This window comes from Mesocricetus auratus, unplaced genomic scaffold (genome assembly GCF_017639785.1).
Source record: "Mesocricetus auratus isolate SY011 unplaced genomic scaffold, BCM_Maur_2.0 Super-Scaffold_100707, whole genome shotgun sequence".
Classification (NCBI taxonomy): domain Eukaryota; kingdom Metazoa; phylum Chordata; class Mammalia; order Rodentia; family Cricetidae; genus Mesocricetus; species Mesocricetus auratus.
In genome coordinates this window covers 5,961,811-5,989,396 of record NW_024429269.1, presented here as the reverse complement: position 1 = coordinate 5,989,396, position 27,586 = coordinate 5,961,811, and the positions used below count along the sequence as shown (strand labels likewise).

General features: G+C 44.8%; 1 protein-coding gene across 1 annotated transcript in view; it reads right to left on the bottom strand.

Annotated features, from left to right (window-relative positions):
• LOC101834990 (guanylate cyclase soluble subunit beta-2) overlaps nucleotides 1–24,660 on the bottom strand; it is a 41,087-nt gene extending 16,427 nt beyond the window's left edge. The window contains exons 1-6 of the mRNA XM_013117241.3: nucleotides 24,579–24,660; nucleotides 10,416–10,576; nucleotides 5,619–5,718; nucleotides 4,560–4,756; nucleotides 2,696–2,804; nucleotides 1,400–1,503 (exon numbers count right to left, since the gene is read on the bottom strand). Coding sequence (XP_012972695.1) covers nucleotides 1,400–1,503; nucleotides 2,696–2,804; nucleotides 4,560–4,756; nucleotides 5,619–5,718; nucleotides 10,416–10,576; nucleotides 24,579–24,645 — 738 coding nt within the window. The 5' untranslated portion in view covers nucleotides 24,646–24,660. The remainder of the gene's footprint in view (nucleotides 1–1,399; nucleotides 1,504–2,695; nucleotides 2,805–4,559; nucleotides 4,757–5,618; nucleotides 5,719–10,415; nucleotides 10,577–24,578) is intronic.
• Between the last annotated feature and the right edge of the window lie 2,926 nt (nucleotides 24,661–27,586).

Sequence of the window (27,586 nt, the reverse complement as noted above, 5' to 3'; positions counted from 1 at the left end):
AGAGTCAATAATGGAGTAAAAATAGCAAAACTATCATTTTCTTAAATAGTCAAATGAGCAGCTGATATTGGAAGAGGAATGAAATAGCACAGGGCTACTCAAAAGCATATTCTGACTGCCAAGAGACATTGAAGCTCTCAACACGACCAATAGTTCTTTATTCTGTGCTATTTCTCCCAATCCCTCACACAACCCCTGACCCCTGTCACTAACTAGCAAAATTCTGGACCTGTCACCAGTTCATCCTGGGATTAGGGCAATGTTTCTCTGCTCTCTCCAGACAATGTACAGATGGAGCATGAAATGGGAACCTTAACATTCCATGTCTGGCCCCAGTACAGTGTCTGGGAGCCTTTACTAACCATAAGAACTCAGGTAAGCTGCAGAAATCAACTTCATGTACCATTCAGTTTCTGCTATTCTATAGCCAAAAGCTGAAAGGGAAGGGAATATTTAGAGAAGTTTGGATTGAAAACAGTGGCATGAGTAGCAATAATTCTGTGACACTGGAAAAATGTTGGCATTCATTGGCTTGTAATTCTGTTTTCCACTTATGGGTGTTTATTTACTGTCGTGATGCTGTCACTTCTCTGAGGGAAGATACTATACTCAGGTCATAGAGTTCATGCTGAGCAGTCAGCTGGCAGGCGACATGTATATGAATATCAATAAACACAAGAGGAAATTATAATGTCTGACCATTTTAGCAGATATTTATGTCTAAATTCATCTTGCTTCCGTGCTCTTTAAGTGAATAAAAAAAATCAACTCGGTTCACATGTCCGTGTCCTCTCTATCTTCATCTGTTTTTGTTTTGAGGCGTTATCTCTCTCCAGGCTGACCTTGAACTTAACTCTTGCCTCCGCCTCCTAAGTGCTGTGATTATAGCTGTGTGCCATCATACCCAAACTCCAGTTGAAAGATATTTAATCCTGGGAAACTGATGGCAATCAAATTTAAATGGTGGTGCTCACCGCCCCCCCTACACAGAACACAGCAGGGATTCTACTAAGATGCAGGAAGTGAAACAGGACAGGACTGAGAATCAGCTGTGCCCGCAGGGGGTGGCAGGTCACATGTAGGACCATGGCCACAGGGTGTATTCCAATGCCCCTTTCTGGAGTGAATTTTGAAGTCATCCTCCAGCCTTTCTTTCTGATCATAAACTTTCCCATTTACTCACTGGGTTCAACTTCCTTGCTATATTTACCCGAAGAAGAGTGTGCATTTCAGAAGAGTCTAGAACATGGAATGAAGTCAGTGGACCCTCTAGGGAGAAGTCTAGTCTCTTAAGCCCCATGAACTCAGGGATCTAAATCGTTACTAGCTATAACGAATTGAGCTCCCCCATCCCCGACTTAACCCCAAGCCCAAGCTTCTGAGGGAACGGAGCTCTTACTGTTTCATCAAAAACGAGGTGGAAAGGAAAAGCATTGCAGAACACCTCCTCTTCAACCCACAGTCTCTCTGGATAGATAGGCTGGAAGGTGTTCCCGAGGGACCCTAGACACACAGAAAGAAAGCCCTAGTGACAGGCCCTAGCAGAGCCACTTGGACAGGATTAGAATCTTAAGTGTGTCACAAGCACAGTGTGATTCCCACTCCTCAGCCCAGGCTCCCTCAGCATCTCCAGATGGCCACAGCAATTATCCTCCAAATTAAAACAAACAGAAAATGTGTGACCAGGTTGAGAAGCCCTCCTGCCCCCTGCCAAGTTTCTGCCCGCTGCTGAAGAGTTAGTTTCTGGGCCAATTGAGTATGTCTCACCATGAAAACAGAGCTGGCATTGAAATGGTGACAAGCAGACAATGAGCCAGCAGAGGAGTGAGTGTGTGTGCCCGGCCCGGCATCAGGGACATTTGCCATGGAGCTTTTTAGACTGACAGTTTAGGGTGGCACATGAAAATTTAACCAACAGTCCTATTTGGCAGGGGATGCAGATCCTCAATGGAGCCTTTTTGATATGAAAATCTCCCAGACAAAGGATGTCAATTGTGTTTGCCACAGCTTGAAGGACTCAGAATGCAGCTCTTTGAGCCCTGCAGACCCTCTCCCAGATGCCTGTCATTTGACCTACCAGGCCATGACAAGGAGCATCTAGCTCCCTTCTTCCACTGGGTCAGAGCTCTGACTCCATCTGTGTGTCAGGTGCTGGGGGCCAGGTTAACTCAGTGCCCAGGGACCCAATGTTTCAAGCCTACCATCTTTACTCTGTAAACAGAAAGCTGGACAGAATTGTCCCATGTCACAGCTCCTCAGAGACACACAGAAATGTGCTTTCTTGATTCTTGCCCTCTGCCTTTCGTGGTTGACCACAGATTTCCAGTCCAGAAACACACCCCAGTTAAGAAAGCCTGGGTCCAGAAGGGACTAAGGGTTCGCTGTGCCTGGGACATCTGTGCCTAGCCTCCTCTTCACGGTAACCTCCTGGGACTGAGTTCAAACCAGTGGCTTTCCTGATTACAGAGATGATATCATTTCCATGCTACCCAGCACAAACGAAAGAGCTGTTGTATGACGAGTTAGAGACCGATTTTTAAAGCTGAAAACCACAGATGCCAAATCCAAGCTTTGAGGGAATCAGAGGTCTGGAAATCATGGGGAGCTTTGCCCTATTTGTGTATCGGGCTCTTCCCCTGCCAACAGGACAGCTGTTCCCATCTAAAAGCTGGGTCCAGGAGAACATCACACTTACCTTTCCCAGACATAACAGATGCCCTCACATCCCAATGAGATTTCCCCCCAGGGCACACAGAGCTGCTCAAGTCTGTCTCCTTCTTCCTAAGGAGCGAAGTCTTGAGAGCCTGTAGAGGGCAGGAAGGAAGCACAGGCACCAGGTCACAAGACTGGAGATGAACAAGCACTGCTGACTGCTGCTGGCCCCATCTTTGTGTACTGAGAACGCTGGCTCCCGGAGGGACAGTGTGAGGGCTTGCAAGATCAGTTCTACCAAGAGCCTGGAGCTCCAAGGTGTACCTGTTAGTTAATCCTCAAGCCATTTCTCCATCAAAGGAAGCAAGATAGTCTTACAAGACCTCCGGGGAATGCTTAGAGGGTCGTGATTTCCTAAGTGTTTCTCTGACACTATGTCCCAAGGTTAAATACAAAATGCAGTGAAAGCAGGCAGAGGGATGCTCACCACAGTGTCCCTTTATGCTGCAATCAAAGAGGCACAGCCGTGGGCTAGTTAACTCTGACAAGAAACATTTCCCAGGGGGAGATGTGCACACACAGAATGGGCAACGGCTTGAGACAGGAGATGTCTCTCCCTAGTCAATAAATGCACGGCTCTTGTGAGCTGATCACACGGCACACATAATCCTCCCCTAGACCGGTGAGTCACTCTCAACGTGGGCCAAGGGATTGTGCGGAGGGTTGTGAACTCCTTACTGATTCAGACTAGTTGGTACATATAAAAATGACCAGGTCCCATAAAGATAATCCCAGCATCCAGTTCCCACCGCAAGATCTAGTAGGCAGGCAGTGTATGTCAGTACTCCTCTCATGGAACCCCTCCCCAATTGGAGGGGCTCTTTCTCATGCTTCCTTAATAAACCTGTGTTCATTCTGTTTGCCCCTTATCCACAGTTTCCCTCTTCTTCTCGGGTGTGAGATAACAAACTCAGAAGCTACGGGCTCATTGGTGGCTGTTACTTGTCTGTGACCCTAGAACCTGAGGCAAGCTCACCAAGATAGAGATCATCTCCATCACTTTCAAAGAACCCACAGCACGCTTCCTGGGGTTGAATACTCCTATGTGTGAACCCTGACAGTTTTGCATGTTCTAAGATATAACTCCAGGTATTACAGTCTTAACTGTGGGTTTGAACAGGCTACATGGATTCAGAGAGATTTTAATCTAGCACACGTGGCATCTAAACTGACAGTGATCACCTTATGTGCTACAACTGTGGTGGTCAAGGATGGAATCTTGGTTGCACACTGAATCTATAACTGGTTACACCTGCTAAGTGGGTACCGAAGACCTGAAAGACCCACTCACAGTAAGAGGATTGCAAAGGAAGACACCAAATCCCAACTTCAAATCCTTTGTCTTGGTTTGCTGTTGTTGAGGTTTTAAGAGAGGGTTCATATTCTTCATCCCAGACTGGCCTCAAACTCATAGAAATCCTCCTGCCTCAGTATCCCTATATCCAACCTTAACAATTTTATATGTGAACATTTTACAGGTTAAGGTCCGACCTAGAAAATCTGCATTAAGTTAACCTTGATTTTTGGCTCTCGCTAGAAGTGATTTTTACTCTCGCCTCTAGTCTAGGGACATTGGTGATGCCTGGAAACAATTTTGATTGCCACAACTAAGGGGCAGGGTTCTAGTTATATTGGGTAGATAGAGATGTGTGGTGAAGGATAAAGTGCAGCCCATCACAATCCAGAATAATCTGGTCAATGGTGTCGATAAAGCACATCCTGGGAAAGCTTGCCTTCAATGCTGCTATTCAAGGCCCATTTATTTGTGCTGTTTTCAAAGACTGTTCCAGGACAAGTAGCCCATCCTGGGGAAACTATGCCCTCTGAAGACACAGCAAATCCAGTACCTCTTTATCTGTCTGGATGTCCTTACTGTCCTGTGTCCTGTTTGCCTTTGTCCTTCTCATCCGTCTGTGAGCCTTCTGTACGACCAGAAACACGACGTGTTCTTTTTTCCCTGTCCTCTCCACCTCTTCATTCATGTCAAGGATACTCATGGCCACATCAGTGTCAAAAAAGTCCTTGGCCACAGCTTCAATGATGCCTGCAGCAGTATGACACCCGTGGGTGAGGGATGGCAGAAGGCAGCACACTACCAAGCATCACTAACATACCCAGTCATGCAACTTCGTGATTTTTTTTCCTCAATTTACTACACCCGTGTCTCGCCTCAAGATAGTCATCCTATGATGGCTCATGGGAAAGAATATGCAGGAATTTAAGTTTTGAGGGTCTGAATATTAAATATGTCCCTGTCGTTATAGTTCGTACTTCAACATCCATTCATGCTTTTATTCCAGGAAGACATCTAACTTATTAGACAAATTTTGCGAGTGGAAGGAAATTCCACTGGAAATGCATTACAGCTCATATGTTCAACACTGTTGTTCTGGGAATCCATCTAGGGGTGAAATATAAAATATGAAGAAAGCAAACTTAAGCTGCCCACCACGTTATCTCCATTAGCAACGGATCAGCAACAGCTACAATCTCAGCAGTGGGAGCAGTTAAGGGGCGTATGGCATGAAATATCCATCTGCCTATACAGGGCTTTAGGGTAGGAGATGTACTTCCATGGAGGAGTGTGAGCATTTAGAGTACAGGAGGCATCGGGAGCAAAGTAAAACAACATAAGCAGACTAAACACCAAGACTTTTCTACAATGCTGAATTCCTTAAAAGACTCGATAGATACAAAAATATCCACAGAATTATCACAGCTATGCAAACACCTGTGCAGAGTGTTAAGGATCATATCTTCTTCTGGTGTTCTGGAAATTATTCTAAGAATCTCCAGATCCTCAAGATCATGGCAAAGACGCTGGTGGCTATAGGAGGTGTAGTGCCGTCCTCACAGCAGAACATGGCCACCCAGAGAGCTCTGAGATGGGCTGATCCCTTTCCTACCTGGTACAATATGGCACAGGCCACTTCTGTCTGAGTAGTAATGGAGAAGCATTACCCCATCAGCTCCGCCCTCTACACGAAAGGATGGTGCGTTCATTTCCTGATGAACAGACAAAGCACATTTCCACAACAGGGAACACATTGTTTATATTATGATTTATAGGCTCATAATCATTTTATTTTTCTAGGTTAGCATACACAATAATGAGTTTAACCATAGCATCTTCATATGCCATGATTTATTCTTATTCAGTCCCCATCCACATTGGCCCTATACCCCCTCCAGATGACTCCCTTTCTACCTCATTTTATACCCTTTGGTTTAATTATCACATGTAGTCCATCAGCTCTACTTGACACCTCTATTAAGATCTCTTGCTCCTCTCATGATCCCCTTTCTATCCTGTGATAGATTAATATATATACATATGTGTACATGTACACACATACATAATTTAAAAATATTTGTTACTTACATTTGTTTTATGTGTATGAGTGTGTGTGTGTGTGTGTGTGTGTGTGTGTGTGTGTACCTCATGTGTGCCTGGTGCCTGTGAAGGTCAGAAAGGGTATTGGAACCTCTGGAAGTGAAGATACAGATGATTGTGAGCTGCTGTGTCAGTGCAGGGAGTGAGCCCAGGTCCTCTGAAAGAGCATATGCTTCCTTAATCACTTTGACATCACTCCAGCCCCTCCTTGTAAATTTTAATTTTGAGACAGTCTCACTATGTACCCAAGGCTGGTCTAGTATTCACTATATAGACCAGGCTGATCTCAAACTCACAGAAATCCTCCCACCTCTGCCTCGTGAATGCTGAGGTTAAAGGACAACACCACCACACATGGTCTCTATATGTGTAATTTTAAGTCAAGGTATGCATTTGGGAGAAAACACATAGTATTTGCCTTTCTGAGTTTGGCTTACTCCATGTAACATATTCATTTCCAGTTGCATTCATTTTCCTGAAAATGTCATGATGTTATGTTTCTATACAACTGCAAAAATTTCAGCTGTTTCCTTCGTCCATTGATGGGCATCTAGGCTGGTTCCATGTCTTGACTGTTTGCATACTACAATAATAAACATGGATATGCAAGTATCTCTCTAGCTGACTTAGAGCCCTGGGGAAAATGCCCAAGAACAGTATAGCTGTGTCATAAACTACGGTTTTTAAAGAGGTATGAAGCAACAGTATGTACCCATTAGCACACACAGAACTACAATAGTATGTATCCTTTAATATAAACACAGAGAGCTACAATAGTATTTACCTATTAGCACACACAGAAATACAACAGTATGTATACATGACCACACATAGAACTATGTCCCCGTCATCTCTACAGCCACATAACACCACCATTTCAGCTCCCATTGAGGAAGCTTACCCTGAGTCTCTGTCTCTCTCTGTCTCTCTGTCTCTGTCTCTGTCTCTGTCTCCTATTCCATTTGACAACTGGGTCTTTCCCAGGGAAGTTAAAAGGGAGATTAATGAGAAAACTACTGCTAAGCCTCCATGATCCTTAGCACCATGCCATGCTGCTTCTATAACCCTAAAGGGTTATTTGTCACCATACTTGGCCTATGACCAAGCCATGTGAACCTTTTCACTTGGGGAGATTAATGGCTCAGAGACCTCGCAACTGGAAATAATCAACTCATTTTTGTTCTGAGGGTTGATTACACTTGAAAACCAAAACCCCCAAGAACACAAAAAGAAACATTATTTTTCCAGAAATAACTCTAGACACTTCAGCACCAACACCACCCTCTTAGGATAGGTGAGGAAAAGGTCACTGGGAGGTTTTCTGAAGAAGTGAATAGGGCGGAGGGTGGTCCCCTACTGACTTTTCAACAGTAATTCAGCACCCAAGACACTGGGCTTTGGTCTAAACCAGGGGAGAAGTGGAAGCCTCTCAGCAAAGGGACTACAGTTCTTCATGGTGCAGGGCTGCTGGAGAAAATGGGTTTCTTCTTGAATTTCAAATATTTGTTTTTTATTTCTAAAAGTACATTGGTGCATGTGGATTATCAGTTACCTCCCATATTGAAAGATTCCATCCTTCAGGGAAGCTTTTTAAGCCAGTAAGTGAACAACTTAAAGTAGCTTTAGGAAGTTCCTGAAACTGACCAGACTCACTAGGCTCCTCCCTCCCAGAGTGAGCCATAAAGATGGCTGAAGGTCATTCTCAGACAAGTCCTGCTACAGCTGCCTGGAATAACTGAATCACTTGGAAGGGACATGATCCACCCTTGAGCTTCCTGCCATCTGTGCAGTATGTTCCAGATTCCCAGCTTTTGTGAGCTGTCACCCATGCTGGGTGGGCTTTGGTGATGTATCTGTCTGTGTGTCATTTCAGCTCCTGTAAATAACCTCTCACCCAGATTCTAGTAAATAACCGTGATAAAACTAATTGGTTTACCAAGTCGTACTTTGGTGGTACCCATGCTTTGGTCTGTCATGGGATCCCAATCTGGGCTAAGTAGATATGTGTTGCATCTCCACAGGAAAGGTTTTGTCACACAACAACAGTGTGTATAATGTTGGTGTGAACTTGTGTTTAAATCTCTCTTCGTGTGTGTGTGTGTGTGTGTGTGTGTATGTGTGTTACATGTGGTGTATGTATGTATGTGCACATGTGGGGTTAGGAGGATAGGGTCTAACTATTCACACCTTCCTAAGTGTACTTTGGTAAAGAAATTTGTCAGGGTTGCCATGTAAGTTCTTATGATGTTGGAACTAGACATCTCTGTTGAACAGAAAGAAGTAAGTGCAAGGAGAAGTAATTGTTTACAAAAATGTCTTTTCTGGGTCTACTCCAAAGTTACAGACCTTTATGTTGCCTCTTTCAATCCACACATCACAGTGAGGGGTTGTTTGGTTCCTATTTTTGTCTGTGTCAAATGCCTCTTTAAAAAGCGCTTCATACATAGTAGGCACTCAAAAACTATTTAGGAGCTGTCAGGATAACTTAATGAGAAAACCCTTGCTGTGAAAGTATGAAGACCTTAGTTCAAATTCCTAAAATCCACTTAAAACCAGGAGTGCTCTTTTTATAGTAATCCCAGGAATCCTATGGCAAAATGAGAGGACAAGGCAAGCTAATCCAGGTCCAGCTAGCCTGCCTATGCAACGGTAAAGCACAAGAGACCTTGTGTCAAACAAGACAACATGGAAAGTGGGAACTGACACCTGAGGTTATCTGATCTCCACGTGCCCATGCCCCAATACACACACACACACACACACACACACACACACACACACACACACACACACACACACACACACACACACACACCACACACCACACATATACCACACACAAAAATACATTTACATATCACACACAAACACGCAAACACATACCACACACACATACACACATACAAACATATACCACACACATACACACAAACACACACACAAAAACGTACCACACACAAACACATTTACATATCACACACAAACACACAAACACATACCACACACACATCACATACACACACTGCACATATCATAAACATATCACATAAACACACACACACAATGCTTTTATACTGTCTTGATCTGGAAGATGGACAAAAGCGTGTTCCCCTTTACCATCATAACAGTTGAGGGGGCACATTAGTAAGCACAGCCCATCTTATTCTTATGGCCACCCTCCCAGAGTGCCTATGAATACAAAATATAGAAAATAATGAAAAATCTTGGTCAGTTATAAAGGGCCATACAAATAAAATGTTTAAATCAAATAAGTGAGACTTATGGGGGCTCACAGAGACTGAAGTGACATTCACAGATCATGTATGGGTCTGAGTTAGGTCCTCTGCATATACGCTATGGTTGTATAGTTTGGTATTCTTGTGGGACTCCCAACAGTGGGATTAGGGGCTGTCTCTGAGTCTTTTGCCTGCCCCTGGTACCCCTTTCCTCCTCCTGGATTACCTTGCCCAGCCTTGATATGAAGGTTTGTGCCTAGTCTTATTGTGACTTGCTATGCCATGCTCAGTGGATGTCCTTGGGAGGCCTGCTCTCTTTTGAAGGAAAATGGAGGAAGAGTAGGAGGAAAGGATGGGGAGAGCTGGAAGAAGTGAAAGGAGGGGAAGCTGTGGTTGGGATGTAATGTATGAGAGAGGAATAAATGAATAAATAAATAAACAAGCAAAAAATGAGCTTCTTTTCAAGTTAATAAATTATTTATGCTATGGATGAATAACACATCTTTACAATAAAGCATTTTGATGTATAAAAAGAAAATCTAGGCATTTAAATTTCAATAAACTTTACCAAGACATGAACCCCAGTTGGGAATTTAGTTTTCCAACACCCCAGTCCATCACCCCAGTGGGTTAATCAGTGTTGGATGGCTACCAATTCTGGCTTTTGGCCCTGCCAAGCTTTCTCCCTCTGGTACTTGCACAGGCCTAATCTGGCTGCATATGCTATTATCAGCTCCACCCAGGCAAAGCGACCTGAAGCAAGAGTGCAAATCCACCCCAACCTGTTTTCCAGCCCTTGTTCCCACTGGGTTTGACTTCCCTGTTTCATTCCAAGTGTGCGTCCAACCTTCAGAAGTACCAACCACAAGACTAGAACTCTGACTTTCTGTTGACCCATTTATAAAGGAAGCCAGTGGGTATTTATCCTCCTGCTGTCCTTCTAGACAGCTACAGGGCCCACGAATGCCAGACTCCATGGATAGTGCAGCTTCTTGTCTGAGGACACCAGGGCGGGGAGGACTTTCTGTTTTTAACTTCTCAGGACTATGAAGGCAAAGCACAGATGGCCTTACCTGATAAGACAATGCCAGATAACTGTGGAGGGCATCTAGGTTTTCAATAAACTCTGTGAGATTTCCTCCCAGTGTCCGCAGCATCCTGTCATAGCCAGACATCTTGCAGAACTTGAAGAAGTAGTCTCCAAAGAGCTTCAGAATGGCTTCCATGGATACATCTGTGGGATATGAACCCCAGTAAGATCCCTAGAAGGTGGTGTTATCCCGTGAGTAGTCTTTATCCATATCAAAAGTGCTCAAGTCCTGCTGCTGTGATGCCTACTGTCTAGTCCATCACCTTCATCACCAGTGGCACCTCAGGAATCACCTCAATGTCATAAGGCATCATAAGAAGCCAGGAGCAGTCCTGGTCAACCATGAGTCCCTCCGAAGCTTACTCACTCTGTTCTGTAACATCTAAGACAGATATCTCCCAGTGATTGAAGAGAGAGCTGTAGAGCTAATGGAATCCCTTGACCACTGGTCCTGTGCCCAGATCCAGGTTGACTCAGGGCAGGGTGGAGCGCAGCCCCTCCCTCCAATCTCTCCCACCGCCATGCACACCTTCACACAACAGCTGGCTGTGGAATTGAAGGCTGACATTCAGAACTAACACTGAAATGCAAAATGATTTTGCCCAAAATTCACTCAAAAGATGAGAACAGAAACCTGTGATATTGACACCTTTCTCTCTCAGCTTCACCAGGTCTCTGTCTCCCTTTATGGCTGTTTTCATATGAAATTCTCCATAATGATTACCCTGCCAATCTCCAGGCTAAAACCAACTGTGTTCTCCCTGCGTGTTGCATTTCTATCTTCCTAAATATCAGGGAATTCTTGTGGGCAGCAACTGAGTCCTGATTGGTTTTTTGTTTGTTTGTTGCTAAATACAAAGTAAGTGACGACAAATTCCTGAGGCATATCTACAGTATGAGGTGAGGGTATGGCCCATGTCTTCCCATTTCTCATCTACATGGTGGGGACAGGGAGCATTTTTAAGTGTAGTCTGGAGGTCCTGCAATGTTCAATAATCGATTATTCTTCTCTGAGCATGCTAGGATCTTGGAAATAGATGATCCTTTTAGTGTGTCTCTCTTTGTCCAGGAGATCAGTGGAAGCAAGCTGAAGGCCAGATTTGCTGCCATGTCTCTGAATTCCATGTACTCTGTGCCACATCCCACAGCAAGACAAGGTGAAGGCTGCTCTCACTGTCATTGTGGACCCAAGATCTCATTGCTGTGGCCAGTCTGGAGTTCCCTGAGGCCCTTCTCCCACTTGGGGTAGAGCTCTGACTCCTGGTGAGGCTGAAGAATATCCCTGGGAGGGAGTTCTACCTGAGTCACAGTTCCTGACTACATCCTTTAAAGACTGCTTCTCCCGATGAACCTGACGTCAGAGTGGCCGCCAAGCCCTTCAGTACAGGGTACTACAGAGTGGCAGATAGGCAAAGTGGACCTTACTTCCAAGGCTCCACTCACTTAAGATGGCCAGGACAGCGAAGCCTTATGGTACAAGCTTGTATGTAGCTATAAGATACTCAGGAAGCTGAGGCAGGAGGATCACAAACTTCTGGCATGTCAAGGCTACAGAGTCAATTCAAGGCTAGCCTGGACACCCTAGTGAGACTCTGTCTCAAAGTGGAAAATAAGAAGAAGGATGGAGATATAGCTCAGTGAGAGGGAGTCACTTAACACACATGAGCCCCTAGACTCAGTCTTTAATAACATGTGCATCTATGAGTGTGCACACACACACACACACACACACACACACACACACACACACACACACACACCAGAACAACAGATCCCTTACAGTTCTCGTCTATAGCCAGATCTCTGGGAAGATAGGAATCTGAGCTTGCTTAGATCAATCAAACATAGTTTGCCAAAACTACGGGCCAGGTCTTCTGAGTCTAGACAATGGTCCGGATAGGAGGGTGGGAGAAAGCTGTGGCCTATGCTAAGTGTCTCTTTTGTCTCTCCTAGCTGACAACAGACTTGTCTATGCCAGAATTCAGGAACCACCTGCTCAGTTCTAAGTGAACTGAACCACATTCTATTCAGGTCTTTCCTGACCCAGGAAGCATGCAGACAGGTGTGGGGCTGCCACTTTCTGCTCCCCACCCCTGCTCCTTGCTGCGTGAATCCCGTTCATTCGAGCCAGGATGAAACAGCTGTGCCGTGCAACCGCAGCCGGGAGCTCTGTGCAGGTGCACTCTATTACCTGCCAGGAAACATGAAGGGCTCCCTTCTCCCAGGGGAACCGTCTGTCTGTCTGACTTAAAGCTGCAAACCTGGAGGAGGGGGAACCCACAGTACTGACTGATTTCAGCCCCAGCTGCTTTGTCTCTGGGTGCCCAGCACTGCCAACAGAAAAGAACTCCCATCTGAGACTGACTTCCTTAGACCACAGCCTGGACTTGCGTGGGGAGCTGCCATCTGTGCTGGCCTCGAGCTGCTTCTGGGACTCTTGGTGCAGAATGCCTGCCTGACGGAGGACAAAGGCCTCTTCTTACAATCAACAGCTGTCATACTTTTTTACTCAGTTTCACCTCTGTGAATTTAGGACCCCGAGAGCCCTCTGAGTCACAGGGCACGAGGGACATATGGAAAATGGGAGAGAACCCCAAACACAAGCCAGCTTCACACTGCTGTTATTTAGTGGTGTGAAGAAAAATCTCTACTATGTGAACTTTTACATCTTTATCAATGAGAGGGAATAAAAAGGAGGCATCTCCCTGTTTATCTGTAGAAAAGTAAAGCCCAGCTGTATAAAGCAGGGACTGTTGAGGCTACCTAAGGGACCTTGGTGGGAATTGGGCAGAGACAAAAGCCCTGAAGGGTGAGGAGTTAGCACTTCTGGGAGCAGAACCCCACGAACAGCTGCAGCATTACAAACCATGTTACTGACTCGTGTGCTTGTTCTAAGTAAGACAACGATAGAGGAGAGCTCCGAGGCAGAAAACCAAACCAAATTAACATTCGGCAAATAATCTCAGCTATTCGGGGGACTGAGGCAGGAGAATCACCAGTTCAGGGCTTGACTGAACAATAAAATTAGTTAGCTCGAAGCCACCCTAGACAACTTAATGAGACCTTATCACAGCATAAAAGATAGAGGGTTGGGGACATGAGTCAGTAATAGAGCACCTGCCTAACCAGTGAGATGATCTAGATTCAATCCCTAATACAAGGAGAGAAGGGCATCTCTCTCCCTCCCTCCCTCTCTCTCTCTGCCTCTCTCTCCCCCTCTCCCTCTCCTTCTCCCTCCCTCCCTCCCTCTTTCTCTCTCTCTCCTTCTCCCTCCCTCCCTCCTTCTCTCTCTCCCTCTCCTTCTCCCTCCCTCCCTCCGTCCCTCCCTCCCCTCTCTCTCTGCCTCTCCCTCTCTCTCTCCCTCTCCTTCTCCCTCCCTCCCTCCCTCCCTCTCTCTCTGCCTCTCCCTCTCTCTCTCTCCTCTCTCTCCCCCTCTCCCTCTCTCTCTCTCTCACTATCCCACTCTCTCTCATTCTCTCTCTCTCTCTCTCTCTCTCACACACACACACACACACACACACACACGCATGCACAAGATGGAGAGGGAGAAAGAGAGAGGGAGAGTGCATGAACATACACAAAGAAAGGCAAAGAAGTCATCAGAACAATATTGCAATAGAAATATTTGGATAACATAATTACTCAGGAAAAAAATTCACCTATCTGGTCAGAGATGGTTCAGTGGTTAAGGGCATGCACTGCTCTTGCAGAGGACCCGAGTTCAGTTCCCAGTGCCCACGCCAAATGGCTCAGAACCAGCTTCAAGGGATCTGATGCCTCTTCTGGCCTCTTAGGCACCAGCACTTGCACATGCATATCCAAACACAGACATAAACACAATTGTAAAAATTCATTTTGATCCTTAAAAAAATCCAGTAGCATTTAAACATAGTCTTTAGGCTGCTTTGTCCTAAGGCTAAAAACAGAACTTTGAAAAAATATCTGGCTGTAATCTGAAGGCCTTGTTATCACATCAATGTGTTAGCAATTTTGAAAGTACTTTCTAAACACTTAAGGGCTGGGCACATAGGCAAATGCATTGACGATAAGTAGAGTCAGGTTTCTCATGACCCAAGAAGAAGGCTAAAATTACAGAAAAAGGAAGAATACAATGACTACTGTGTCATTGGTTAGACACATGTGCGTTAATAATAAGCTGACGAGAGGCTCTGTGAGTAGGCATGAGTCCTGAGTTCTGATGTCATCACCTGTGTAAAAAGCAGGGTGTGGTTCTGTATGCACCTGCAACCCTAGCATTATGGAGGGCAGAGACAGGAGTCAGTGGGGCTTACTGGCCACCAGTCTAGCTCCAGGTTCACTGGCCAATGCTGTCTAAAAAGAAGGAAGTATAGGTTAGTTAAGACAGGTTCAGTGGGCAAAGGTTCTTGCCAGCAACCTTGTCATCTGAGTTTGGTGGGGATTGCATGGTGGAAGAAAAGAACAGACTACCCAAAGTTGTCCTCTGACCGCTACATAAAAGCCATGGCAGGTTCACATACACAATATAAAACATCAGAAATATACAAAAATAGTAGAGTAAGACACTCTCATATACAATGTACACACATATCACACACAAACACACACAAAGATATGACATAAGACATATATCATAAAATATAGATAGCTAAATGGTTGAGGATAGAGAATTGATGGATAGAGAGATAGAGGATGAATGAATAAATAGATAGATGATAGAGATAGATAGATAGATAGATAGATAGATAGATAGATAGATAGATAGATAGTGTGTACATGGCTGCCCACTAGGAGGGTTTAATAGAAGTCACTCTATAGGAGCACTTAGCTCACCTAGTGTCCAGATCATGTATTTTTTAGATGCTATCCTCTACTGAACAGAAGCAGAGCTTCTTTGAGAAACAGAATATTCCCAGGTTGTAACAAGGAAAAGAACAAATTGAACCTGTCACACCAGAAAATAAAGAGGTGTTAAAGAGTGGTAGAGGCCTGAAGGTATTGGGGCGGAACTTGCCTCCATTAGTTAGGTCTTCAATTTGAACATTAACAGAAATAATGAAAGCAGTGTGACTTGTTTTTAAAAATGAGAATCAAGATCACATTGGTATAAACAGAAAAGTAGGGAAGGGAGGACATCTTTCCTCATGGAAGTCTAAACAATAAATAAAAAGGAATAACACACACATATACATGTATATGTATATATATATATAGAGAGAGAGGGGGAGAGAGAGGGAGAGAGAGAGAGAGAGAGAGAGAGAGAGAGAGAGAGAGAGAGAGAGAGAGAGAGAGAGAGAGAATCTCAAGTACCGACTCACAGAGGTCACAGGACACAGTGTCCATGAGAACTAAAATCATAAAAGAGGGAGTTTGAGAAGCCACCAGACACCTGCATGATCTGACAGCAACTTCTCATGAGGTCCTAATTACAGAGAAGTCGGTGGCTTTAGAGTAGAGAAATCTAGCAGCTGCCTGCTTCAGCATGTGATCAAAGGTCACACAGCCCACAGAGGGATGCAGTACACCTGCTCCTCCTAGCAGAACCAACTGGGAAAGACAAGAGATCACTTTGTAATTTCCCTTCCAGGAGGCATTGCCTGCAGGACATGATGAAGAACTATTAATGATCACCTAGTAGTGGACTCTACCAAGCAGCTGATGACAACATTTGCAAAGACATCCATGTGATGAACTGTAACAGACACAGGCAGTCTTCCAAACTAGAGAAGCCTGATACAACAGGACACTATTAAAGGTTTGTCTTTTCTTCTTTTTTTTTAAAGGACTTTGTAGGTCAGTTGGAATATTTTTGTTAATGTCTACAGGACAGATAACCAAACTGTCTCAGCACTCACTTCCTGAGTTTGATACTTGTACTTTCCTGAGAGAATTCTTAGGGACAAAGAGGTCATTTTTATCGCGACACACTAATAATCCAGAGGATATGCAGATCTGAGCTCAGAAAAGGGTGGAGATGGTCGCATGTGGGGAGGGAACAGACATGTAAAGGAAACATTTTTGGTAGTATTCTAATAAACTTGTAATTGGGTTGCATTTATGTCAACGTGGAAAAGTTTAGCTGATAGCCCTGGAAAGACCTGAGGAGATCATGTGCAACACAACCACAAAAACCATGTGTCGGATGCCACTAGAGCCACGCTCTCCGGAGTTTCATTGTATGGTCAGAATGCTGTCATTGCATTTTAAAATGTCTTTACTGTGCTGAAATATTTATGGCTGAAATTATAAGAAACCCAACACTTGTTTGGGGACGTTCCAGCAAAAACAAAATCAAAAAACAATGGAGGGATCCAGACATGAAATAAGATTGGCAAAATCATTTAATTAGAGAAATTGGGTAAAAGACATGTAGGCTTCAGTCTATGAGTACCTCTGCTTTTGTGGATGTATTAAGTAGCTATTAAAAAGTGGTTTGGTTTGAATGAAAGATTTCTTTTTTTTCTTTTTCAAGACGTGGTTTCTTTGTGTAACAGCTCTGGCTGTTCTGGAACTGGCTCTGTAGACCAGGGTGGCCTTAAACTCAGAGTTCCACCTGCCTCTGCCTCCTGAGTGCTTGGATTACAGTTGTGTGCCACTATGCCTGGCTAAGGACAAAAGATTTCTTTGTTAGCAGGAATATGGCTGCTATCAAGCGTCTATGCTTGGCATTCCTGGAGAGGCATGGAGTCTTTAAACGGGATCTTAATTTGGACGCTGCATGGGCTTGGGAGAGTTGACTTAACAAGCTTAGCTCATCTGTGCTGCTGTATTTACTTCTTGTGGGGTTATAGCTGTTGGGAATTGGAAAGAAGAGGTGGACTGTCCAGGGCTAGGAGAGAGGTCATCTGCTGAAATCAGGGCGAGGGCTACAATGAAGCCTCTACCACCTGGACCATACTCCAGGGGATGCCACACATCCAGGAGTGTATGGGTGGCTCACGTTGGATTTAATGGGTTGGTTTAAAAACAAAGCACATGGAAATAAGCTTGGGGGTGGGTAGGGAGGTGAAGGTAGGTCTGGAGTTGGGGGAAGGAGTAGGACCATGAAATTCTCAAGGAATTAATAAAAAATATTTTAAAATTATATATTCTTCTAGAGCAATATCATTTAGGTCAGGCTTGGACTAGAATGTGGGTAGGAGTCTGATGAACAGAACGAGACACAGCTATGCACACTGAAATGCACTCTGCATGGAGGGCTGGTTTCAGAGGTGGCAGGAAATTATTTGGGCATGGGAAGAGAAGCATCTGGGAAGCAGTTGAAGGTAGCCCAGGTTGACAGTTCTGCAGGGAGGAAGCAATTGGGCTAAATCTGGAAGATACATCCCTGCCTGCTCCTCCTATGTCCTTGGTAAGTAGAGATGTGAGCCTAACGAGGGCCCTAGCACAGGGCAAGTGGCTACAGAGTGATGGTGGTGGTGGGGGAAGGATGTATTCTGCCAAGTACCAACTTTGCTTCATTATTTGAATTCATCTCTTGTACAGTCTCTGACGTCAGGGGTGTCAGTGGAATTGACACTAGGTTCATCCTTAGGAGACATAGAGCCTAGCCCTCCTTTGACTCCTAAATGCACACCAGGGCAGTGTATATATTTCCTCTAGCCTGAAAGATTCTTCACTGACCTTGGGATATTGAGATCCTAGTTCAGATCTCCATCTTCTGCTGACTGTGAATCCTGGGCTGCATGTCTGACTTCTGACTTTATCCATTCTTAATCTTAAATTTTTCATTGGTACTCTTATTTTGAAGTGAGTTCAGGGAAGGGCTGTTGACATTTTCTGATAGCTAACTTTAAATGTATTTTACTCTGGATTTCTTAGCAGGCAATGTCTAGACAGGCATAGCTGTGCCAAATGGCTGTTGGGCATTGTTTTGCATGTTTTTACTTCGAGTCACTAATAACCTATGAACACACTAAGTAGACACTTACTCTTATGCAGTGATTCCTTGTCCAATGCTTAACCTGACATCTGGTCCCATCCCAACTACTCTAATTAGACAGCAGAGTTATGCAGTTCAGAGAGTTGTGGAAGAATTCCAATAATCAAGGCAGGCGGATGGCACGCTAGAGGCTACTTGGAAGGCAAAGCTCTGACTGGTGGTGATGAAACATGCTTTTCTCTTTGTCAAACAAAGGAGTCAGTCCCAACTGTCCAGCAGATTTTCTTAAACGTGAAAATGCCTCTCCTGGCTGGGCCTCACTCTTTCTGACTCATGGCAGCTGTGCAAGTAGAGAGAAGTTGCAAGTTTCTCACAGCATCATGATTCCAAATCACTCGTGTTTGATTTAGAGACAGAGGTGTGTGTGTGTGTGTGTGTGTGTGTGTGTGTGTGTATCCATGCATCTTAACGCCAGAGGTCTCTCAGTGAACCTGAATGTCCTTGGTTAGGCCAGGCAAGCTGGTCAGTGAGTCCCTGGAACCAGACTGTCTTAATCTCCACTGGTATTGTAGCCTTATGTAGCCAGACCAGCCTTTACTCAGGTCCTAGGGATCCAAAATCAAGTGTTCATGCTTGTACAGAAAGCATTTCACTTCCCAGCCGCTATGTATTGGGATTTTATGATCCCAGCATTCTATTTTCTAGATTATAACAAAGAGACAAAATTTTTAATAGTTAAAGTGAGTCAAAGAGAAATCATTGTGGTAGAGGCTGACTTTGGGTAGTGTCAACACATGGGCCTAGAAACTTGTTGCTGCCTCCAAATGTATAAGTTGGGTTGGAAACAGGACCAGGACAGGTATGTGATGACATCTCCCCATTGAAACTGCTGCCATAATAAGTGTTCTATAGCACCATTGCCAAATACACAGGCTGAGTATGCTACAGCATCTTTACCAAATACACAGGCTGTGTGTGCTACAGAATTGTTACAAAAATACACAAGGGCAAGAACAGATGTCCAGAGCGTTCATTTCTGAAGATCTAAAACCTTGCTAGAGATTTTAACTCACAAGGATACCTGTAACAACATGCCACAGACATGCCCTTAACCACAGAACTTTATTTTGGGACTGTGTAATCAAGATGCTAACCTGGATGGTTTTCTGTGAGGGGTCTTCCAGGCTCATGAATGGCTGCTTTCCTGCTCTGTGCTCTGTTCTCACAGGAAAAAGGAGACAGGGGAGCCTCTGGTGTCAATTCTTAGTGGGGCACTTTACATCTAAACTTAGTTATTTTCTAAATTCCATCACCATCATCCTGGCAGTCAACACCTCAAGATAGGAATTTTGTCAGGACACAGTTCAATCCACAGCAGCTCTTAGTTATAATCAGATTTTTTTTACCATCAAAAACAAACAATTTGCCAGAAATCCATTCTGTAGACTATGAAATGACAGACTTTTTCTCTAAAAGGAACTTGTGACACACCTTAAGCTTCATAACCCATATGGACTCCATTGGGACAACTCGATTCTAACAATATACCACAAAAGACAAACAGATATGAAAGTGAATGGGCAGAGCTGTGTTTCAATAAAACTTTATTTACAAAACTAGATAGAGACCCGGATCTGGCCCATGAGCTACATTGCAGACAGTTTACTAACAACTGGCCAAAGGATTCTGTGGTGATATATTATTTACGATTTATTAAAGCTTGCCTGAGGATTCAGAAAGCAAAGCCAGCCTTAAGCTATAGTGGTCAGGCAGTGGTGGTACACATCTTCAATCCCAGGACTCAGGATTAAGAGATAGACAGGTCTATTATTTCAAGGCCACACTGACTACATGAAATTAATCCAGTCTAAAATAAACAACTCACACAAAGGTGATCTCAGCACTTGGGATCACATGCCTTTAATCCCAGCATTAGGAAGGTATATAAGACAGCTTTCATGCCTTTAGATTAACACAGAAGACATGTTATAGCATTTTCCCATGTTTTAGGGGTTTCCCTCACTCTTATTCCCAGCCCCCTTAAAGAATCAATGTCTAAGCTGCACATGGTGGCTAATGCTTACAGTCTTAGTACTTCAGATGCTAAGCCAGGAGAATCAACATGAGTTCAAGGCCAGCCTGGGCTACATGGTAAGATCCCCTCCATCTTAAACTAAACAACACAATGACAAAAATCTAGAAGCTCTCCTTAGCAGGTGTATCCAAGATGGCTGAGAGGCTCGGTCCTACTGTTGTGTGCCCAGCAAGGAGCTATGGGAAGCAGAACGGATACCAGAGGTCAGGTTCCCAGTGTCCCAGCCTCACAGAAGGGAGTACCCGTCCTGAACCAGGACTGCATGTAGAAAGGCCCCCGTGTGTCTCTGTGACTCCAACACAGACTGATGAACCAGTGCAGCAGGTGTCACAGAGCTGATAGGGAAGGAGGGGACTCGGCCTCACACACACCCTTCCTTCCCTCTCCTGGCCTGACCAGAGGATGACAGCCTCTCCCGGATGCAGATCCCCAGAAGGATCTGTGCCCAGGAGATGCTCGCAACCATGGGAAGATATGGATGCCAATCAAATTGTCATATGCAAGTCAAGGAAAGAGGCCTCTTCCTGTTAGTTCTAGGTGCAGGGCTAATGTTGCCAGCCTAGTTTTATCTTTAAGGTTCGTTTCATATATGTTCAAAGTCTGCTTTAAGCTTTTTCATATACTTTGTGTTTTAAGGGAAAGATTTCCTTAAAAATAATCTTATTAGTGTTTTTTCCTTGACAAATTTATCCGTGGAGACACAGCGATATGGTTATTGTCACCCTCCACCGCTTACCTCCCTCCCACACTCATCAACTGCCCTCACTGGTCGCTTTCTGACATTCACACATTATTGTGTTTTGTCTTGTGTCCTACTAAGTTTCACATGGGCCTCCTGTGGGTTTTGAACTAGTGGGCTTCCCCTGTGACCTCTCCCTCAGAGTCTCTCAGTAGCCAATTGTTATACAAGGTGAGGTATGGGTCTCACGAGTCCCTCCCTGACCCAGGATTGGCTGGTGACAAGACCAGTCTTGTGGAGACTCAGGGCATGCAACTGTAACTGCTACGAGGTCACAACGGCAATGAGTGTCCAGACCGCTGTTTCTTAGTCCTTCTCTTTATTTTCTGGCTCTCATATTCTTTCGGCCTCAACCCTTTTCATTGTTGTTTTTTTTTAAGATTCAAAAGAGAAGGTAACAAGTTTAATACCCTGCCTGCTACAGACCCTGAGCCTCACAGCCATGTGCTGAAGAAGCACCTGCTGTGGTGGGGTCAGCCACAGCTAGCTGTCTGGGTTCTTTGAAGGCACCTACAGGGCAGGTTACGGTGCTGCCTGGAGCTGGATTTAACCTGTAACTGTTGTACACTCATCTCATTGAGATTCTAGCTACTGTTCTGGGCACCCAAAGATTCAGTGAAACTGTCCCCAAACCACAGGCCCCGTTGTTTGGTCAAGGGTGAACTACACAGGAACCAGTTTGAAGGTTCTGAGTTGCAGGACCTACATAACCAGATACTTGTGACAATTTTGTCCTTGGTGAGTAGTCAGATACTGGGCACAGATGCCAATGTTTCTGCCTGTAGATGACCCTACATGCTATCTTGCATCCTCACAGGAACCCACATTGTGAGGAAATGGTGACAGAGGAGAGAAAGGGCTCTTGAGAGTCATTCTGTGCTGAATATCACCCTGGATATTTTCACAGACACTACCTCACAGCTTGAAACAAAACTACAGGGTAGATGGTGCTCTTTTTCCTTGACCACTAGAAAATTGTGGCTGCTTAATTAATTTGTCTTAAACTTTAGTTTTGGTTATTCCAGACAGTTTCCTCTGTGTAGCCCTGACTGTCCTGAAACTTGCTCTGTATACCAAACTCACGGAGATCTGTCTGCCTCTGCTTCCTGAGTGCTGGAATGAAAGCTGTGAACCACCCCTCCTGGCTTGCTTTTCACCCTTAAATTAGAGGCAAAGTTGAAATTTTCTTTTGTCTTGTACTTTTCCCCAGAGACTGGAGGTGGAGCACACAGGTAATTAGAATAAAAAGCCCCTTGCTGCTGTCTGCCCATAGGAGAACTCATCCTACAAGGCATGTGCAGTGCAGACAGGACCATCCACATGAGATCATAACATGAGATCATAACATAATCCTGCCATGTGCAGGCAAATGGACAAAGCAATCCAGGTAGAGCATGGAGCAGAGGGCGGCCACCAGCACATTACGTCACATTTTGGTAACTCCCAGATAAACACAGGTGGAGTTGGCACAAGGGGTTCTCAATGTTGCTTTTAGACATCCAGTGGGAACAGTAATAAACCACTTTTCCAAGGTGTCACAAAGCCTAACAAAACCAACATCAAAGTCAAACATATTGATTCTGTGGATGATAAAAGTAAAACTCATGAAATCCAAGTAGGAAATCAAAGGCTGCCTGTATTGGAAAGATCACTCGGGGGGGGGCATCTGGGTTGAACAGTTCCCTGAAAATTCACGTCGGCAAGGAACCTGTGAATATTAACCTTATTTAGAAAATGAGTTGCAGCAGATATACTCAAGATAATAAATGAGGCTCATTTAGGAGTGGTCCTAAATCTAATCTGATTGGTGGTGTCCTTATAAGAAAGAGAAATTAAGACATAGAGAGGAGGTAGCCATCTGAAGACAGAGACTGGAGTTACATTGCCACAGGCCACTAACTCCTGGGGCCCCCAGAAACTGAAAGAGGTAAGTATTCTCCCCTTGTGTCTCCAGAGACAGCACCGTGCTACCAGTAACTTGGTTTTCAATCTTTTACCCTGGTACAATAACAGAACAAACTGCTATTGTTTAAAATCCCTCCGTTTATGATGCAACACAGTTGGCCCCATTATTTGCTACTCTTAGTGCCTACTGAAAGAGGCAGTGCTAAATGGCCTAGAGCTATCACGGTCATCAAAAGACCTGAGACGAGTGATTAGAATTTTGCAGCATCCTGTCCTGGTTAGGCTTTCTTCAACTTGACACATGCCAGTGTCACTGAGAAGGGAGACCCTCAACTGAGAAACTGCCCCTATCCGATCAGCCTGTGAGGTACGTCTGTGGGACATTTGCTTGATTGGTGACTGATGAGGGAGGGCCCAGCCCACTCTAAGTGGTGTGACTCCTGGGCTGAGGATCCTGGCTTGTTTAACAAAACAGCCTGAGCAAATCAAGAGGAGCAAGCCAGTAAGCGGCACTCCTCTGTGGTTGGGGTTTGTAAGCCAAATAAACCCTTCCTTTCCAAGTTCCTAGGTAAGATAAACAAGATGCTGTGCAATGTGCTTGTCTCAACTCTCCTGATCACATGACCTCACTATAGTCTGGGCTCACAGTTTTCTGACTTTTGTTGGTGATTCTGTTGCTTAAAGCACTCAAGGGCACTGTCAAAGAGCTCTCTAACATCACTGAGCACAAGAAAGCTGTGATGTGCTGATTTACAGAGAATTTACATTCTTTCAGACATAATTTTATAATGCTGTCCATACCTTTTCAACATTGTACTTGAATGTAGTAGATTTCTTTAAAATTTTTATTTTCATTATGTGTATCCCTGTGTGGCTATATGCACATGAGCTCATTGCAATAGGAGGCCAAAAGAAGGTGTTAAGACTCCCCCAGAGCCAGAATTGTAGCCCCAATGTGCACTGGCATTAGAACCCCAGAGCTGGGATTATGAGCCCCTAGTGTGTTTGTGGGAACTGAACTTGGTTCCTTAAGAGGAATACTATTAATGGATTAACCTATGTTAGTGAATCATGTGTCTGTGTGTGTGTGTCAGTGTGTGAGTCTGTGTGTGTGTCTGTGAGTATGTGTCTGTTGGTGTGTATGTGTGTGTCTGTGTGTGTATGAGGATGTGTGTCTGTGTGCATATGGGGCTGTGTATCTGTGTGTATATGTCTCTGTGTGTCTGAATGTGTGTGTATGTGTCTGTCTGTCTGTCTCTGTGTGAGTGTGTCTGAATGTGTGTGTATGTGTGTATGTGTGTGTCTGTCTGTCTCTGTGTGAGTGTGTCTGTGTGTGTGAGTGTGTCTGTGTGTGTGTTTAAACAGAAGCCCACATAAACAAATCACACATTGATTGCTTCTCAGAGATCGTGACTGGAGACTTAGAAATGGAGCTCTCTATTTCCCCAAGGAGTCCAAAGTCAGTATTTACTACTTCATTGTCAGCAGCATCTTCACAGCAGAACAAATGTGAGGAAAAATATATATAAAGCCTTTTGGGACTTACCCAGAACTTTGCAGGCTTCTTGGATGAGCTTGATGGTGATGATGTCATCATACACAGTGTAGGTCATGAAGGCATCTTGCACTTCTGCAGACACCCTGAAAGATGCACCAAGTGCAGTTGAGCATTGGTCCATGGAGCTCAGTCCCAAGAGAGTCACTGACCCAGTGACTTATGGTACAGCAAGAAATCACTCCATTCAGGGCCCTAAGCACTGTGACTGTGTGGGTGTTGGCTCCTGCCGTGCCCATCCTCTGGACCCCAGTTTGAGCCTGAATAGGCTCTACGTTCTTCATCTGAGACAGGATGGTTAGTCTACCCACCACCACCCCTGCTGGACTCCTTGAGGGTGACTTTGGTCATTGCCCTTTATTTTTGAATCTCAGAAAATAATGCTGGGCCTGGCACACACATTCTGGGGATCCTCAAACAGACCAGGGTTACTTGTGCCTGCATTTGAATCTCTGGAGCTCCTTCTGCCTATGGGATCTGTGGTTTGGGTCCAACGGTTTCCAGGAATTAGCACATGCAGCTGGAACAGATGGGGAGGCTGCAGCAGATGTGGAGCGCTGCCAGCCCTCATGACTGCCACCCAAAACGGACTGGCTTCTCTACTCATGCCGCAGGATGCCTTAGGAACCAGAAACTAGCAGGCAAGGCTCCAATTTAGTTGTGGCCACAGTCCCAGTGAAGGCCCTAAGGGAGGCGGTGTGAATCCTGGGGTCCTTCGGAGTATGATCACGTGGCTGTGGCTGTCCCCCATCTCACCTCCAGTTCACTGCCCAGGTCACACAGCCTCTTCTCTCCTGAAGGCTGAAATGATGACACTGTAGTGTCAAATATTTTTCTGGGTTTGCACACATGCTGCACATTGCTGGGGCAGCAGACACGCTGACCACTAGGACTTCCAGCCCTCTTCTGAGTCTCTAATGCCGCAGGCAGCGGTCACCACAGCCACTGCACACTGGGACACATAAGCTTTCTCACTGCTTTGGGGACAGTATGCTTACCATTAGCTTATTTAAAAACTTAACAAATTGACATTTTAAATGAAATATCAGCACTTCTGCTAAGAAGGGAGAGAGAAAATGACGACACCTCAGAGAGACCAGGACTTGAGAGAGCAAGTGGTGAGAGACATGCATCGCATAATGTGAATGCCTGTCCACACGCGCAGGGGCTCGCCTCCATACATGCAGGGGTCCATCTACATATACAGGGGCTTACCTCCACACATGCAAGGGCTCATCTCCACACACACAGGGGCTCAACTCCACACACACAGGGGCTCGCCTCCATACATCAGGGGCTGACCTCCATACAGGCAGGGCCTCATCTCTCTAGACCAAGGGCTCACCTTCACACATTCAAGACCTCAACTCCATACATGCACAGGTCCATTACACACACACACACACACACACACACACAGAGAGAGAGAGAGAGAGAGAGAGAGAGAGAGAGAGAGAGAGAGAGGCTCCACTCCCCTCTGCACTCAAAGGCTGCTGAGTAATTGATGTTTCATTGGAACATAAAAGGTTCCTCATTAGTGAATAACACCTATGTGTTATCCAAACTATCTATGTGGTAAGCCAGGGGTGACTGGTTAGTTCCTCTTTCCCAATTCTTTCTAAGAATCTCTGCTTCCTGGCACCTGCAGCACCTGCCTGAGCATGGACCATTCCTGACACACCTATGAACGAATCACCCTGTGATGCTTCCTTCGTCACCAAGTCTGAAGGTCGCGGGTGTATCCCTTGATTTAATATCTCCAATATCTGACATTGTTCCTGGCACACAAAAGAAGCCTGATAAACCCTTAAAAGAGAAAATCTAGGATTTTTTAGACAGGGTCTCTTGTGACTCAGGATGGCCCCAAACTCAATACATAGCTGAGCATGACCTTGAACTTCCGACCGTCCTTTCTGTACCTCCTGAGCAGTAGCATGTGCCACCCTGCCTAGTTTATGTGGTGCTAGGGATGGAACCCAGGACTTCCTGTATGCTGGGCAAGCACCCTACCCACTGAACTACAGGGCCATCTCAGTCTCAGAAGTTTCGATAAAAGATACAAATCAACAGAGGTTCATTTCCTCGCTCTGAGAGCCATTAAGTGGTCCAGCCATCGGGGAGTTACTCTGACCCCACCACACTCTAGGTGATCTTAGAGACTTGTAAGGTAAAATGGCTTCATGGTAAGATGAAGCATTACTTGCCCTTTTTATTGGCTGGTATTTGAGTTAATGGCACAATTGCATGAGTGTGGGTAATGCTGCCCGTGCCTACCATGAATCATTTAGGGGGACAAGCAACTGCATTCTTCCCTCACATTCTTTTCGTTGCATTTTTCTATGTGTGCAGGGTGTGGGGGGCTGATTTCTGTACGCATTTTTGTGGTGGAGGCAGAAAAACTATCCATTTTGTTAAGTTGACTCGCTTTGTGTGTCCACATCTTGGGAGCATGGTGTACGATGAAATGGAAGGCATATGGACACACAAAGATTTTCAGCTGCACACAGAGTGTCACAGGCACCCTCAGGACAGGTACTGATGTGACAGTGACAGCCTTCAGGAAAGACACTGATGTTGCAGCCTTAGGAGCCCAGTTAGCCACTTTTCATTAGAACATCATTTTTGCTTGAGAGAACTACTGAGAAGTAAGTGAATTCTACTTGGACTTAGTTACTTGGCAGATATTTTCTTAAAAAAAAAAAGAACAAGTGTTACTTTTCCCCAAACCCACTCCCGCATTTATATTCTTCTTGTTTTTTTTTTTTAAATCTTATCCATTCTGACTGGGGTAAGACAAAACTTCCAAGTAGTTGGTTAGTTAGTAGTGGAAGTTGGTGTGAAGATTCTTCAGAAAACTAGAAATTGATCTGCCACATGGTCCAGTCATATCACTCTTGGGCATATACCCAAAGGATTCTGTGTCTTCGTATAGAAATACCTGCTCATCTGTATTCATTACCACCCTAGTCACAAGAGCCCTGAAATGGAAACACTCTAGA